This window comes from Barbus barbus, assembly GCF_936440315.1.
Source record: "Barbus barbus genome assembly, chromosome: 18".
In the NCBI taxonomy this organism is placed as follows: Eukaryota; Metazoa; Chordata; class Actinopteri; order Cypriniformes; family Cyprinidae; genus Barbus; species Barbus barbus.
Window position 1 is genome coordinate 14,255,809 of NC_136746.1, and position 18,454 is coordinate 14,274,262.

The 18,454-nt window shown below is 37.2% G+C and overlaps 1 protein-coding gene across 1 annotated transcript in view; it reads left to right on the plus strand.

The window, feature by feature from the left end:
• The window catches only part of nrg3a (neuregulin 3a), a gene marked incomplete at both ends in the record, with an annotated part of 316,362 nt that overhangs the window by 187,580 nt on the left and 110,328 nt on the right, over positions 1–18,454 (plus strand). The window contains one exon of the mRNA XM_079440134.1: positions 5,384–5,513. Within this exon, the coding sequence (XP_079296260.1) occupies positions 5,384–5,513 (130 nt within the window). The remainder of the gene's footprint in view (positions 1–5,383; positions 5,514–18,454) is intronic.

Below are 18,454 nucleotides of genomic sequence, written 5' to 3' on the forward strand. Positions count from 1 at the left end.
GTGTTCAGCAGATAAGAGAAATGCATACATGTTTGGAAAAACATGATGGTGATTAAATAATGTGTAGCAAATTAGCTCAAAGTGAGATGAACATAATTTATCATAACGGGTTATTATCATTTATATATTCATCTTCAGGAATTAACTGTAGCATTAATAGTACAATAAAATTATTTGTTCGTCCGCAGTACGGACAGTTTAAATCGTCTATTGACTCTAAGGAAAATTATTTCTTTGGTCACGAAAAATAATTTCCTTATTAATACATCGCTCATTAGCATGTAACAAAACCGGAACGTTAAAGTGACCTCGTTTCTGTGAGCAGCAGTCACAGACAACCAAGTGTGAATACATATGGATGTTTATTAAACTACACTACAGGGGAACATGCAACATTGAACTAGACACAAACATACACACATTAAACATAGATGCCAACGCACGGAAGGCATGGAGAGAGAGAGAGAGAGAGAGAGAGAGAGCGAGAGCGAGAGCGCGCAAGAGAGAGAGAGCATAATGGCAGGATTTGCACATGAGCTAAACGCAACCTGTTAGAACCATCAAAGAATTATATCACCTTAATCAAAAGGGGTCGAGGCCTAGAAGCGCATCTAAATAGTTAACAAGCGGTTACTTGAACTGGTTTGTTGATGCTGAGTAAAGTGTCTTGCTGCATGTATAATGCGTAGATTCTTGATGAATTACTTTAGGAGTGAAAGCTTCGTCATTCCAGCCATGGGTTGATGGGTCCGAAGTTAAATCGCCAAAGTTACTGAACTCAAAACTGCCAGAAGCTCAGACTCCCCACGAAAGGGGAGTCGCGAGGTTTCCACGGTGATGAGTGTCTCTAGGGCACCCAAGGTAAAGAGAAGAACACGCCTTTTGGGTGTGGGGGAAGTTTTATCTGACCCTGTTACACCCATTCTTGGTCAGTCTGACCAATAACAAGGCACATAGTTTCAGCGGGAAAGTGTTTCTTTGTCTCACTTGACACCTCATTAGCATTTTATGACTGTTCTGCTCAATCGGTGTAATTCTTCCCACAGTACCGTAAGAATAGTATGATGCATTTCACGAGGTCACAGTGTACATCATTGTTTGAGAAATAGAGAGCAGATCATTTTGATATCAAGAAAGAGACATCTAGCAGATATTAAACCAGAGATACATTCATACACCTGAATATGAGTATTTAGAGCTTACTAATACAAATAACGAGTGGTCACTAGGCTAATATAATAAGGAAACATACAAACAACACGTGCCTATACCAGATACCTTTGTAACTGATTAATTATGGTCTAAATAAAGGAAATGTCTCTATGCGTGTGTGTTGTGTGTTGTACTCGTGGAGGTAGTCCACTGGTCAGCCAGGCCGCTGGTGTCTGGTATCGAGGGTCATTTAGTTCTCTGGAATGTGTTTGAAGTCCCATGGAGAGAACAGATCTGTCTGTCTAACGTCTTTTATACAGCGGGGGCAACCATTGGCAATTTAGCACCCACATAAAGGTCGAATGTGGGGCCAGGTCTGTGAATTATATGCAAATGTCCAAAGGCTAAAAGGGGTCTCTTAAGACATAGTCCCAATGACCATCAAGGATCATAAGCAGATGCTACAGACGGCAGAATTTTCATTCTTGGGTGGACTGTCTCTTTAAGCTAACATTTCAGTGAGACTCATAAATCATCAGCTAACTCTGAGAGTGTTGTCCGCAGTTCTGTCTGTCCCCTCAGAGTGCTCTCTGTATTGCTGTTTCTGAGCTAATCGATTCTCTGTGACCTTCACTGTATGTCAAGCCGCCAGGCACTCTGGGGGAATGTCACATCTGAGAGACGGCATCAGTGCTTGGCCCTGGGGAATCCCATCCCTTAACACCCTCGGCCTCGGCCCACGGAAACAAACTAAGATAGAGGGGATGTCAGGGTCTGAGTAGATCTCCAATCTCTTAGACACTTGGCCCTATCTCACCTCCTGACAGAGGAAACTGACAGTCTGCAGGAAACCAGCCTCTGTGAATCCCAAGGAAAGGGCTCAGTAATAAAGCTGATGGGCTACTAAGCTGTTATCAATATCATCAGTGTTCTGAGGGATGACTAATGAAGATCTTGTTCACTGCGCAACACGATTTTGCTTTGAGCACGAAGCACAAGCGCTTTGCATTGATTTCGACAGCAGTTTGTCAAAAGGTTTGGCTATGCACTCAGATGCAATTATTGGAAAATGAACGGAGTTTTTATTAAACACATTTATAGTTTTATTTATTAAGGTCCTGAGATCCTTCTCGGGGCCGCTCTGTCACCTGGCGGCCTGAACGCATGCCAAATTAGCCTAAGAGGACCTGGTGAATATCCTGAAAATTAATGATTGTGAATATGACATCTTTCACAGCTGATACTCATGCAGCGTTATTAGTGACTGCAAAATAATCATGCAAAATTAATGTTAATTTTGTAAATTAATTATTTATTTGTATATTACAATTATAGAAAAAAATTCAATTAATCATGCATCCTCGACCCATACATAAATTCCATAAGTAATTCAAGCTTTAATGTTGATACAATGTAATGTTTCTACTCTGCAGTCATTATCTGCAACTGGGGGATTTTAATACTGATGTATGTAATTAATTTGTGAAATTGATCATGACAAATAATATTTCATTCTACAAATGCAAGGGTAGTTGATTGTGCAAAGAAACAAGGCAAGTCGAATTTATTGGTATAGCAATTTTAGAGTACACTTTGTACACATTTATTTTTTAAATATGCTTTACATGAGTGTACTTTATGGATTAAGTTGGATGTACTGTATGACTTAGTTCACACTCTAGGTCTTAATTCTCAGATCTGATTTTTTGCTGAAATCCGATTTTTTTGCGCTGTTGTTCACATTGTCATTTAAATGACTGCCATCAGTCTCATGTGTGAACCGTGTATGGCCCTGAAGTGACCTGCATGCGCAGAAGAAGACGTGACGTCAGACGCAACGCACTGTCCCTGCGTCCCATTCGGAAGGGCTCATCCCTATGCCCTAATCCCTTCAAAGGGTTTACCCTCTGGAGTGAGAGCTTTGAAGGGTTGAAGGATGTAGGGGACCAAACAACTGTTTCTGGAAGTGCCCTTCTGCATCATCATCTCGTGCCCAGACGGAGGCTTTGCATGATTTGTAATTCAAATTTCAGTCATCTTGCTGATCACTAAGCGGTTTAGTTGAAAATCAATGAATAATACTTATACATAACACATTCTTTATTACAGTTTTATGTAGAATGTAGAAAATTATGTAGAAATTGGTTATTACAGTGTGGTCAGTCTTGTTTGTTCATTGTACAAGACGATCTTCCTCCACTTAACCAGAGAGTATCAGACGCAACGCACTGTCCCTGCGTCCCATTCGGAAGGGCTCATCCCTATGCCCTAATCCCTTCAAAGGGTTTACCCTCTAGAGTGAGAGCTTTGAAGGGTTGAAGGATGTAGGGGACCAAACAACTGTTTCTGGAAGTGCCCTTCTGCATCATCATCTCGTGCCCAGACGGAGGCTTTGCATGATTTGTCATCATGCAAAGCATCTGTGCAAAGGATCATGGGAGCCCAAAGTGACCATCAGTTGTACCCTTCTAAATCCTTCATTCAGAAGGGCCCTTTGAAGTGGACAGTTTTGAGCACTTCGGTTTGGAACGACACTTCAATATGGTGGCCATGATTGTTTTCACTCCGTAGTGCCCTTCGGAGGGTGATATATCCCGTTTGGAACGCACCGTGTGTTTGCAGAAATAAAAATGGATGCTGCTCGTGTTAGTGCAGAATTGAGACGTCTTTCACATTTCAATGACTTAAAAATCGCATGAAATGCGACATGGCTGTTCAGACTGAAGTTGCATTGCGAGACATCTGATGTGTATCCGATTTAGGACCACATATGAATGTGGCCTGGGCCTGATTTGAAAAAATCGAATTTGTGCTGTTCAAACTGTCATAAGAAAATCAGATATGGGTGACATTTGGGTAAAAAAGTCGGATTTGGTCCACTTTAGCCTGCAGTGTGAACAAAGTATATATAACTTTTTATATGTATGCAGGTAAAGTTGGATATGTAAAGTAATATTCTAGTTTACATTTTGCAACAGTATCAAGAAGTTGACATTTGCTATATGGTATATATTGCTTTACATGAGTGTACGTTTTCTGTATTTGGGTAAAGTTAGATTGTAGGCTGGAGTTATGATTTCATTATGTGGTGATATGGAGAATTAGGCTATATTGTAATTCAAATTTCAGTCATCTTGCTGATCACTAAGCGGTTTACTTCATGGTCTGTATTAATGGTTATTAATGTTCAAAATATTAACGTCAGTCAAAGTCTCTCAGACATACTATTAGTTATGTTTACAGATTTTCAGCAGGTAAGCTTGCACACATTGTGAGGACTGTAATAAGTGCAAGGTTACTTTATTATGTTGGCTTTAGCAAAGTGAACTTGGCGTCATTAATCACAATGAAGTCTTTTTTCCCAAATAGTAGAGTCCTGTATTAATTCTAAGAAGCCAGAGAGAGTGATTACTTCATTGATCTCATTCATCATCCTTCAGTAATGGATCAAGAAAAAAACATATTCATGCACACTGTACAACAAGTAATGACAAGCTATGCTCAGCAGAGTAATAAGAAAACATTTAGTTGCTTGTTTCTGAGTGGTAATGTCTCTTGCATTATCTGGTAGTTATTTAGTTTTTGTTTTTTTGTTGTTTTTTGTGGCCATCTGAGGAGATGTTTTAGTAGACTGTAAAGTACAGTGGAAGGAGAACTGTTGAAAGCTATTGATTTTAATGGTGATGAAATACTCTACCAAAAGTCTTGGTACCAAGAGCACTTGTACTTCTTGGCAGTGCTTAAAATGGTGTTATCCATACAGAAAGCTGGTAGAATGTGTCCTAACATATTGAACAATTTTATGATCTTGTTAAATGACAGAATTTTCATTTTATGGGTGAACTCACCCTCATGTCCTTCCAAACCTGTATGATTTTCATTCTTTCTTGTGTGTAACATTAAAAAAAGATATTTCAGCTGTTTTTTCAACAGTTTTTGTCAAAATGGAAGGTAACATACAACTTTCAATTGCATGGGCAAAAAAAAAAAAAATTCCAAATATCATCTTTTGTGTTCCACAGAAGAAGGTTATCCAGATTTGTGATTTTGTGGTAAACTTCATCTAAAAAATATGCAAATATGTGACATTAATCGCCATATTATGATATTTAGTCACCTTTTTGGTCTCTCTGACTGACTTGCTAACCTTTTGCTCACCTGGCTGACATATTTGTCCTCTTAATCTGTTACATGGCATAATTTTCCTTCTCTTTTCTTCTTTATCCTTCAGCATCACCAACTCTACCGCCTTTGAAATCGGAGCATTTCAAGCCATGTCAGGAGAAAGACCTGGCCTATTGTCTGAATGACGGGGAGTGCTTTGTCATCGAGACCCTGAGCGGCCCACACAAACACTGCAGGTATGACTGCACTTCCTGTTTCTGCAATGAAGGGAAAGGGTCGGCCTAGTGTTCGCTCAAGAAATAAATGGAATCACTACAGATGGGAGGCTCTGCAGTTTCAGAGCGATGACAATTCCATGTCCCATTTTCTGTTAGAATGATCCGTCTGGAACAATCTGCCAGTAAATCTCGCTCTCTCTCATTTTGTCTTCACCTTTTCCTCTTGCTCTCTCTCACTCTTCTCTTTTTCCTACTCTCGTGTCTCAATGCCCTCCTCTCTGGGACTCTCGCTGTTGCATGAAGCTCTTAGTCATGCTAACGATGACAGCTTTGTCATAGCCTGAGAGCTGTCTAAGGTCCCTTCTCTGCTAATTAAAAGTGGCACTTTGCAGAAGTTCATTAGAGGCTTGTTTCGGCTCTGTGGGCTTTTTTTCAAGGTTGAAAATAGGATTCACAAAATGGAGGCAGAGAATTTCTGACACTGATGTGTTCACCTTTTGTACGAAGTGTGAGCACCATTTCAAATAATATTTCCTGGATGTGAGGGTTCACTGTCGTAGGTTTTGCATGAGCAGTCTTTTTCTCATTTGCCTAATGGAACACAGAGACATCGCATGTTTGAAACTGAATAGCCAAGAAGGAGCAGAAGCCGAGTGTCCTCATTTTAATCAGTGGTAATTGGTGGTGTTGTTTTAGGTGGCCCATTTATTTGACTGAAGCTTAGCTAGTTCAAATGCTCTGGCTCTGATTAATTCCCTGAACACTCTTCCCTCCCAACTTAAAGCCAAGGACATCCATGCATCTGTCTGTTCCTCAAAACAAGGTGGTGAGGGTCTCAAAGGATCAATTCACTGGAGAGGGTGGATTCTATAGAAAGATAATGCTATTAAATCTATTTGCATGGCAGGGCTTTTCAGGGTATTTTTAATCATCTACATAAAGCTAAGCAATTTGCGCTGAATTCCACTCTTTATTGATACATCAAGTAGTTTGCATACCTGAATAATGATTCATGGTTGCATAAAACTGTGCTTTTAGTCTAACAGAAAGTGACAGGCACTGATTTGATGTGTCTGGAGTCTATATGAACTCCATTGATACTTTATGCTGCTTTAGATGTGTTTTGAGACCTCTGCTATTCATACTGCTGCTTCCTCCAGACCGTCCTTGATCTGGTGGGGTTTTTTTTCTTCTTTTTTTTCTCCAGTGAATGCATCTAGTTCACCCGAAGAGTGTAGAGTGTCTTATTATTGTATTAATAGATTTAATGGTGTTTGGTAAGTGTGCCAGATTTTTTTCTACAGTTGATGTAATGATTGACTAATGGCCCATGTACCAATATTTAGTCATTATATCTAAATAAAAGCCTGGCTGCTATCTGACTGTCCTTTTTGAGTCTAGCACAGTTTGACGGTGTAGTTTTTGTATTAAAATGAGATATGCAGGGCTTCATCAAGAGTCACATTTTACATTAGATGGTTATGTGCTGCATTTTACATCTACTGGCTCGTGTTCAGCACAAAGCATTATGCTTGAACTGTGCAACCAGTCACTTTCTCAGTAAGCTCATGTTTGCTCTCACCAATTTGCTGAAGTGCTATCACTGTAAGGGTACCACTGTGTTCAAAGATCTAAAAGCTATGCTAAGTACCATGTACAGTGTCCTCCAAACATGTATAAGTCTATGATGCTACCATGGAATGGCTACCATGGAATACACTGAAGAAAGCATGGGCTGAAACATTTTCTTTCTGGTCTGTTTTTAATACACTTTGCACTTTTGTCACTTTTTCACTTTTGCATATGCAAAATAAATAATTGGATTTTGCGTAGACCTCTTTTGGTCTGTTTTTTGTAGTGTGCAGACAAATTCAGCTATGGACTACCATGGAATACAGCCAGAGTCCAAAATGATCACCCACCAAGCGCTGCATTTTAGTAAAAAGTGGCTTTGGAAAAAGAAAAATCATATATAATTTTTATTAAAAAAATAATAATATAAAAATATATGTTTTGTTATTTCTTTGGAAGCTAAAGAGCCAGGGGGGAAATGGGGGTTAGCCAGAGTTTAGCAAACAGATAGAGAGAGAGAGTCAAAATAGGCTCAAGATGGCAACCAGTAGATGCTGCTCACTATGAGGATAACAAATGATTAAAAATAACTCTGCTTGCGCACGTATGAGAAATAGGCATGACAGGTAGAGAATCCTGTTTCCTTGGCTATTCCAAGTTAAACAATCCCTTTGTATCTGTTGACCTAGATTCATAGTGCATGTGGGTTTTTAGTTGAGCTGCCTCATCTGGTCTATAGACCTATATACACAGGAACAGGAGAGTGTTAGGGCTTACATCAATGTGATTACATAAATGTTTGACGGTTGCGCATCATAACCCAGCCATGTGTTTTAGCAGTTGTTGGAGCAACTCATGACTCAAGCTGACAAATTTAAACTATAAAAGCCATATGGGGGACTTAAAGTGTTGAAACTTCATTATGGCCCATCAAAAGTTAATATTTTAATATGATAAATCAAAATGTGGTTTTCCCCTTTTTTTTCACCTATGTGTTTTACCATATGTTATCACGGTACTGTTAAGGATTATTAATAACATTATAGGCCTACAGAGAAAGACACACATATACACATATATAAAGTGAGTTTTTTATTGCTTTGATTTTTAATGTTCTCACATAATTATACTATAGAAACTATAGAGAGAGGGAATAATAATAATAATAATTAGTATTAATATTAGAATTATTATCAGTTGTTGTTAATAATTTATTTTATTTCTTTTATGTGTTCTTTTTGTTTAGTTTTTTTCCAGAAGGTAATGTTGGTTGCCTTGTAAATTACACTGTCCACTTCTCTTTCTGTATCAAATTCAACTTGTTCTGTCTGCGGCTGAATCGTTTCTATTGCGTTGGTTTCTTTTCCTGTGAGAATAGTCTCTTTATGATTCACTGTCTTGTCTTTCTACTACCTCTTGAAAAAATGTACAAAAACGATAAAAACCTCTTCACCTGGGCTATCACTAAGATCTCTGAGACATAAAAATACAACCTCCCCAGATCTGTGTGAAGTATGAATTCAGCACAACCTAAAATATATTGATCAAAATTTAGATTTCTTTTTGATTGATATATTTTTGATCATATATGTCATTCACTTAACATCCAGTAATAAGATTAATTTCAAGTTTTCAGTTCAGATATCTAAAGCTTGAAACCCCTGTAGTGTTAAGTGTTTGCCATTTTTTTCCACACATTTTTCTACAGCTGCTAATGTTTTTTAAAAAAAATAAGCCTTAATTGTAAGTAGTTTGTGAACTAGGAGTTGAAATAGGAGTTGAAATAGTTGTTCGCATGTAAATTTTGGTGGGGTTACTTGAGTCCTGTATTCATGTGTCTGTCAGTCTATCCTCAGAAAGTTTCAGAAAAGGAACAGGTTGTCTTTGTTTCAATAAATGATCTTTTTTCACTGTAGACAAAGCTTTAAGTTCTGAAAGTTACAGCATATTTTCATAGTGAAACTAAAAAGGAACAATAGAAGGTGTAAATGAAATGAAAGGAAATCTGTGAATCAGTCAAGCTGGCACTGCCAAAGCCCAAGTAAGTCACTGCTCGCGTATCCTATCCTGGAGGTCTTCGTTGGATTTCTCCTCGGCTGCTGGGGATTTGACTCTTGTTAGCATTGAGACGGTAAGCCTCTACTGCCACAGCAACACTGCAGCAATCCCACCTGTCAGTGTGCCGCGACATGGGGCCGAAACATGACCTCACGAAGCTCCCTGCCAATATCACTGCAGATGAAGGGCCATGTGTACACTGCTAAAGGCCTCCGGTCTGAGAGGACTGTTGGGAGGGAGCGAGATCGTGAGATTAATTTCAATAGGCTGTGGTGTTGTAAGGTTTTAAATTGGATGTGAATTTTGTGGTTACAGCTTATAGCCTGAAGCTATGATGCAAATATAGAGAGCATTTGCAATGGGTTTTGTCACGGGAGGGATTATGAATGCATGCAGATTTATTGTCAAATATGCATACAAACATTGTCTCATGAATAAGCAGAGAGAGAGAAACAGAAATGGATGTATTATTGAGTATGCTTGTGATACTGATTTTATTGTTAAAACATCACAACTCATCATATGAAACAAAATGCCTGCCGCCGAAAGTCTAGAATCAATGAGAGGAAAATTCACAAAGATGGAAGCCATTTTTGTGCCTCTATCTTCCAATTTGCAATTCATTGATCCGGAACAGTGAGAGTTGGTGCTCCCCAGACATTATAAAAGGCTTTTCTCTAGTCTTTGGTCCAGTTCACCGACAAGTGTCCTATTTTTTTAGACTAGAGAATATTACATCTGATACAGTGGTTCTTAACTGGTAGCACTCAAAAATGGGTCTGATAAGGATGGACAGCAGGGAAAAACAACGCTAAATGCAATTAACTATACAGACATCTACCATTAGGATAGAAGAATACATTTTAAATGGGAGGACAGTATATGTACACTATTGTTCATATTTATTTCTTTTTTATAAATATATAATACATTATTTTCTTTTTTTTTTTTGACAAATGCTGTTCTTTGAACTTTCTATAAGAATCCTGAAAAAAATTTAAATCAGCAGCACTGTTTTTACATTGATAATAAGAAATGTAATCCAGATTACATGTAATCAGTTGTGATGAACACAATGCTGTAATCACAGACTTAAAATTTAACAATTAAAGTTTGATTTTAAGGATGATTATTCCAAGAACCCAACTAGCAGCAGTGGGGATCCTGTTAGTCAATGCTTGAGGCATAGAGCCGAAAAAGGACACCTATTCTAGTAGCTTTGCATGCCTCTGATACAAACATTATAAAGATTAGGCTTTCCTTCCGGCCACTGTGTTGGTAATGTACTACAACAACAGCTGTTGCCTTGAGAGTTGAAGGTAGACTGCAGTTACCCACTGAACTGGCCATTTAGAAAAAAAGATTGTTAACCTCACAGCCCTGTAACCTCAGCAGATGTTTTGCAGTGCTTTCCTCTGATTTGCCTTCTTTTCAGTAAATATGCTACACTCTTTGATACACATAAGGTTTGCCTTTGAAGATTCTGCCACTGTGGATGAGCAAAGATGTTTTTGTGCCAAATCTGAGGCATAGAAAATTTCTCCTCTTATCAGGCTCAACATGACCTTCCCATGCTGAACAAAGCACAACAGTAGGTTTCCATGTGATGTTCATCCACCCATGTTATGGAATAAGATAGCGATGATGTGATATCTGCCAAGGTAAAACTTCTAACTGTGTGTAGAGAAAAGAGTTTCTTTCACGCCGCTTCAGAGCACCTCATCCATGAGAAGCTATCCTGAGACTCAATGCTCTGGCAGGTCAGATTAGAGGGATAGAGAGGAAAAGAGAGTGTTAGAGAGCTCTGCTGTGAAGTGCAAAGGAAAGTAAAATGAATCTGAATTAGTTTCTAGCACATTTTAATGCCAATGTTATTTTCTAGAACTGGATAAAGTTTTAGCGTATCTGAACAAGCGGTGATCTCCTATTACAAAACGGATAGTTCTGCAGTTCCAGCTGTATTTTATCATACGAGTTATAGTTACAGCTATTGTATGACCTGTTAACCATATCGGCATATTATTTTTTATTTTTGTTGTTGTTGCATAGCAACATTCTGTGTTATTAGGGAATAGCAGAAAAATTTCACTTAATTTGATTATTAATTAATTTTTTTGTCTTTAGTATTTTGATGTATTTATTTTTTATTCAAGTTTTGAATCAATATTTAATTTAATTAATTAAAAAAATATAATTTTATGAGTATATCAGGAAAGTATTTTTACAGCACTTATTTTTTGCTTTTGCTAAATCATTTTTAATAGATGTCAAAAAAAATTAAGGTACAAATATTTTGTTTAGTTAATTATCATTACTCATAAAAGTTATAATATATAAAATTGTTCTTTAGCCAGACAGAGAAACATAGTAAAGAGCCCTTAGAGAAGAAAAGACAACAGAAGACATGAAACATATTAAGAGGAATATATAGGAAAAGACACATGGGTGTCTGCAAGTGATATGGTGGAGACAAACAAAGGAGATGTGGGATGGTTTGAAAGAAGACGTGCCGAATGAAAGGAGTGGATAAGAGATGTTTTGCAAGGATAGAAAGGAAGGAAACAAGTGGTGAAAAGAGATTTGGATGGTAAAGGAGCACTTCTGTTTTTAGAGGGCTAATTTTTCACTCTTGCAGGTGAGCGTCTTCTTAACGAGGTTGAAATTGTTGTAAATTGAAGGCACTTGTAATTTCAATCACTCGTGCAGGAGGCCACATGCACACACACTTGAATCAGAATATAAATTCTGTTTCATAATTCATTTCAAGCACTTGTCGCATGTCAAACCGCAGCCTTACTCAACCAAAACAACAAAAAATAATAATTAATTTTCAACGTCAAATGGAAATACATGAGGATTTGTGAAGGGGACACTCTAAAGCCTAAATGAAATGATCTTTTTTTCTCTTTTTCATTTTCTCTGCTATAGATGTATTAACTCCACCAGCAGTCAGCCAATAAGCAGTCTCTCTTATTCTATATTGTATGTGGGGTTTAGATATGTCAGTTGCCCCCACAAACTCTATTTAATGCGGCGCTGATAAAATATCTAGTGGAACAATGCAAAAAGCAAGAGCACAGCCTTGTCCTATAAAGCCTTGTTCTCAAGGTCTACATTTTCCTTAAGGACAGCCAGTTAACAGCATACACTTATTATGATAAATGTTTGAGACTTTTGTAGCTCTGATGTGAAGTGCAATCTACTTTATGCTGGTGGATAAATCATTCAGTTTTCTTATGCGTCTATGTTTAACTCAACCAATGACACAGGAAAGAGAAAGCAGAGAATAAGAGAAAAACATTATGTACCCAACCTTTGTGCACTTTGACTCTCAAAGTGACAGCTCATATCACAAGCATGCTAGTAATCCGAGCACACCCTTAGGGCTCTGCCTTATATATACTGCATGCTAATGAGTAGCATGTAAAAATTGCATGGGGGCTCAAAATTGAGGAGACGAATCGAAAGGCTAGGGATTCTTATTATTTAATGATGTCTTTTTTAGAAACAGCATGAATGCAGTCTAGTATTGGCCTTATAAGCTAAATAACAGTACTAAACAAACACAAAATGTTGTTACATATTTCATTTTTTTATGAATTACTACTAGCAAAGTAATTAATCTTGTCATATGAACAACCCATTTGAACTAACTAATTTTTGTGCTGTATGTTGCTGTATGTTTACTAAAAAGAAACAACTCATTGGAATCATTTTTTAGGAATTGAAGTATACTGGTTGTGCAATCTATTTATGATTCATAAAAAAAAAAAATCATTAGAATCATTCATTAAGGTGATCAAACTGGTTATTTGTTGTTGTTGTTGTTTGTTTTTTTATTCACCAAAATGAACCAACTGTCAGACCTCTGTTGTGTGTGTCTTGTGTTTCCACTTGGTCCCTGTGTTTCCGTGCCCATATTTGGTTTGTTTCCTGTCCTCGTTTAATGTTATTAGTAGTTTATTCTGTTCCAGGTGTGTGTTTCGTTAATTATCCTGGTATTTAAGTCCTGTCTGTGTTGTGAGATATGGTCTGGTCTACTCGTTACCCCCGGTGTTTAATGTCTGTGAGTTTGCCTTGTTCTGCCCTGTCTTCAGTAAAGTCTGTTGTTTGAGTTTACGTCCTGGTCTGCATGTCCTTGATCCTCCCTGCTGTGTGCACCGTGACACCAACTTATTAGATTCATTCATTCAGGAATTCAATTACACTGGTTGTGCAGAATGTTTTTGATTTATTAAAAATAAACACTTTGTAAGAGTTTATTTATGTAGCACTGTATGTTCATGATTAACCGACCATTTAGAATAATTTGTTGGGGAATCACATGTGGTTGTACAGTGTGTTTAGGATTCATTTTAAAAAATCAGATTGCACTGATTGTACTAAATGTTTTTGATTTACTAAGTAAATACATAAATAAATTCATCTTCATCATTCGTTTAGGAATCATATTGCTGGTTTCTTGATTTCCTAAAAAGCACTAGCTCATGAGAGTCACTGATTGCACTGTATCGTTTTGATCCACTAAAAAGAGCTGACTCATTAAAATTATTTCTTTGAGTCAATCCAAACTGACTGTGTTTTGTGCTATAGATTAATTGGATATTGCAGTACCACTGGAGAGGTATTGGAATGGTTAACAGAACTGAACATTCTCAGTTCTCTACCTTAAGTGTGTTGTTACTATGGTGTGTTTTGATTCATTTCTAACCATTATGCTGAACTCTTACTCCCTCACAACGAGCTGTGGTGGGATCTTTTGATCGTGACCAACCCTTCTCTAAAGCCCACTTTAGTGAATAATTCTCCCTGATTAAGTCATGATTAGGATCACTCTGTTAATCTAGCCCCGCTCTCGCCCAAGGCAAGAGTTCAGTCAGAATGCAATTTCCTTACCTCTTGAAGTTTCAATTGATTTGTGTTGACTCCATTGTTATTTCTAATTAATATGGTTTAACAAGATAATTGTGCAATTGTATTAGCTTTGCTTGATAAACAGCAGGGAATTTCCAATTAACATGCATGCAACCGGTACAATTCAAAGTGCAGTTCCTTTTTCTGGCTATAAAGAGCAGGTCAAATATGCAGATCTTGTGTGCCTTTCACTACCCTTCATATTGTGTGTGTGTGTGTGTGTGTGTGTAAGAAGCCAATAATAAACAGTAAAGCCCTGATTCACTAAAAATTTGTTTAAAAATAGCATGCACAGAAAACGTCTGATGAATAGGATCTGCTGAGGAGCACGTCTTTCAGATGCACAAAATAGTGTATCTTGCATTTCCTACAGGTTTCCCTTAGTGAATATGTAATTTGGGGTGTGCTTATATGAATAAGGAAAATAAAAAAGAATGTGTCAATGTAAATATATTAAATAGCAGAAATTATTTTGCATGCCTGTCTTTTCCAAAACAACTGTATGCATAATTTAACAGGTATTATTCTAATATGTATTGAGCAACAAAAAAACCTTTGGATGGAAAAATATGTAAATGTATCCAATACTACAATTATAGATGACAAAACTTTATAGATTGTTGTGAAGTAGAAAATTTTATAAAAAAATACTAATCATTTGCAATGTTATAAATGTTCTCAAACTGTCTGGTTACCTCTTATTCTTGTGTGAATTTATTTTTCACAAATTTGACAGACCTGGTTGTACATCAGTGTTCAACAGTGGTTAGGAGAGTTTGTGGTTTGAAATTCAGATTTTGTTTTGGTATAAATCCGTGGTTCAGTGGTTTAAAGGTGTGAAGAATACTGCAAATTCTTCAGGCAAGCCTCCTGAAACCAGGTTGACTTGAGCTCTCTGATAAATTATTTCACCCAGTATAGAAATTGTGATATGAAACTCTCTGAACCCCTGTATTTAAACTCAACTACATGTAAACATTTCAATCCGGGTGTTTCCACCAAGTTTGCATGATTATTCTTAGTAAATAACCCACAACACACCTAGATGAGTGCATGCAATTTGTTGTACAAACAACATCTAGAAGTCTAAGTGTAAGGTTTGATCAGAAAGCGTCACTAACCACACACATTTCCTGTAATAACACCACTCACATTCGCTGAAACTTGATAACTGGCACATAGGGTTTGTTTACCTTAAAGTTTTACTGCTGTCTGCTTTTACTGACAGGCCAAGAGAAAAAATGAGAGGAGATGGGAAGGTGTATTACACACAAATAACATGAGAAACCTCTTTGTTAATGTGCAAACAGAGTAACTTAACCCCAAAGCTGCTAGTGCGTATGAGGGCGAGAGAAATACAGTTTCAAGCAAGGCATCCCTTTCAAGTCAAGAAGTTTGATATGCTAATTGCATGCAAATGAATGCAAATGAACCCTTCTTTCCCCCAAAATTCTTATTTCGTTTGTGTCGAACCATGCAAAAGCACAGTGATTTTCTTCTATAAATAACTAAACCAGAGCAAATGAAAAGATAATTATAAAAGTCTGGGAAGGCTTCCATTGGCTGCCCAAAAAAATACCCTTCAAACCTTGAAAAATGTTATTTGCTATTAAGAGATGTAGATGAGACAGTCTCCAGTAACACAGAAATACAAAAGTAAAGGTAAAATCATAAAAAAAAAAGATTTAAAAAGAATCAGAAGTAGAGAAGTAATGCCAGATGTAGTGTAGGGCTGCAGTGTTTTGCATGGCTAACCCAGGCCAAATACAGCGATGAATGTATTCATTTGAGCTATTACTATATAAGTAGTATGTCACTGAAAGGTTAGCCATGTCTGTCTCTGCTTGCATCTATCTATCAATCTATTTATACTTCGGCGCACAAGAATTATATTGATTTTTTTTTTGTCTAGAGGGCATTCGGCATCTACCTATCCTGTCCTCGTATCTGGGAAGTTGTAGTCATCTTTTTTCCTGCACCTTTTCCTTTTTTCCTTATAGATCTGTCAGTGTGTCTCACTTTGATGATGTAATTGTTATTCTGTGTCTTGCTGACAACCAACTGCCTGCTAGACATTTTGTTTTGTGCTATTTTCCAGCTTTAATGTATTTGTTTTCTGTTGTAAGTTGAAATTGGTGGTATTTACTGTCATTTTCCTTTAATGTACTAATATGCATCTTTTTGGCATAAAATAAGGTACAAATGTACCTTTTTTCTGAGAGTATGAATAAACATAAGGGGATCATCATGTTGAAGTATGTTATCAAAAGTTTACAACTTCTACATCCCACTAGGCTATTTACCATTATACGACAGCGCTGACATTTATTTTTTTTTAATTTTTACATTTGTGTTTTTACATTTTTCTTTCCATCTCTGCCTTTGCTTGAAAGCTCTTCAGCACTCAGCATTCTGATATGAACGGTAAAGTTGCTTCCCCTAAGTAGTAAAATAAACAGTTGCTGTTCTTAATAGCCTGGAGACATCGCAACACATTTAAGTATTCTGGGTTTATAGATATTTTGCTTTAGTAACGCTTCAACCTGTCAACCGTTAAATGTTTACAGTTTAAAAGTTTTGAAAATCCCCTATGCCGGTGTTTGCCTCTCAACACCCTCTCGCATCATGTCAACATCTCTTAGCGATTCAGTGAGCTGTTGCCAAGGTACCTTGCACCAGAAATGTTTGCTTATTTGCTCATTTTATACTGAACCCATTATTTAGCTGGTTGAGAATGTGTACAGACATACACACACACACACACACACACGCTCGTATAGACACACTCAGACACACTTTTTCTTAAAGGGGAGTTTATAGTGACACTTTTCAAGGTCTTCAGGTTTTAACAGAATTTTTCAACAAGTTTTGACAACTTTACGCGTGATCTTAAACAGTAATACTATGAGCATTGACAGTCGCCATTTAAATTCAGGAACTGAATTAGAATTTAAAAAGGGGTTCTCAATACAATTCCTGAATTTATTGAATTTGAAGTGAGATTGGAATATGAGGATGTGGAATTGCAATTCTAATTTGAATTTAAGGGAGTAGAAATTTAACTTAAAAGACATTCAAGTCATTTTTAAATTTTGTATGTTGACTTTTTTAATGTTACTGAATATACTGAAATACTGAATATACTGAAATACTGAATATTTAAATACATGTCAGAAGCAGTCGTTATATGCCTTGTATTTTTAAATACAAAAATCATAAAATCTTTTAAAATACTGTTTAAAATACTGCCTGAGTACTATTGTAGTCCAGCCCTTAACATACTTCATGAATGCATAAGCGACATAAGGAAAGGCTTGACCTTTGAGCCATTATATGAAGTGCACAAAGCATGCCATTGCATTACAATAGCAGCAGCAAACTACATTATTGAATGCATATGTAATCAAAGGACTTAGATAAAGAGAACTTGTATGGAATGGAAGCAAACTTTACCTGATTCTAATTGGATGAAGCCCTTTAAAAGCCAAATAAATCATATTTCTGTGATCCTCCTGACAAGTGTTGATAAGAGCACTGCCCTTTGCAAATCAGCAAGCTCTAATTCTCTATGCCTATTGCACTTAATAATGGCTCATCAGAGAGAATCTGAGCTGAGTACCCAGACTGCATGCAATATGCAGGACAATTTGGCGTATCTGGAAAGCTCATGAGAGGAAATGAAAGACGACTTGAGGCATTCCCATAGCTAAAATCTCATTGCGATTGCATATATTTGCAACACACTAACCTGGCCATATCAGTGAGACTACAGCACAATAGCCTCTCTAGTGTGGATGCGTTACCGCTTCCTATATTTTGAAATCACTTTTTACTTCTCAGAGGATTGGAATTGGAAGTAGTTGTGTGCGATTACTGAAGTCAGACCTATGATCAAACATCAGCTAAATTGGAGCTGGCAAACACCGATACCGAAGCATAATATCTTTATATAGGGACATGAGTGCAATTGTGTCATTCTTTTTCATTTTGTTCTAGAGAGGCATCTGCTTTATTACACACTGAAGAGCTTTTGATGTAGTCCAGGATCTTTTCTGTCTTAACTCAAACCCGGGAATTCATTGCTTGTGAGTAATGGCAAGCATGTCACGCAGCTAGCCTTGGCATCCATCACTGAACCACACCACAAAACCTCTCTATTCACAAACACGACAGGACATCAAGCGTATTCATGAGTCTGATTCACAGAATTGCTCTGTTCCTACCAACACCAACTATATTCATCTAACTTTAATGCTTTTTAAGTTTTCCAAAGCTATAAGATTCAAATCTCGTATTTTCTGTTATAATTAAACTGAATTGTTGCCATGACGAAAAAAAGACTGCAAAAGGGGGGAAAAATATTGAAAAAAGAAGAAAGAAAAAAAAAAACTAAACACAGAGAGCAAGGGGCTAAA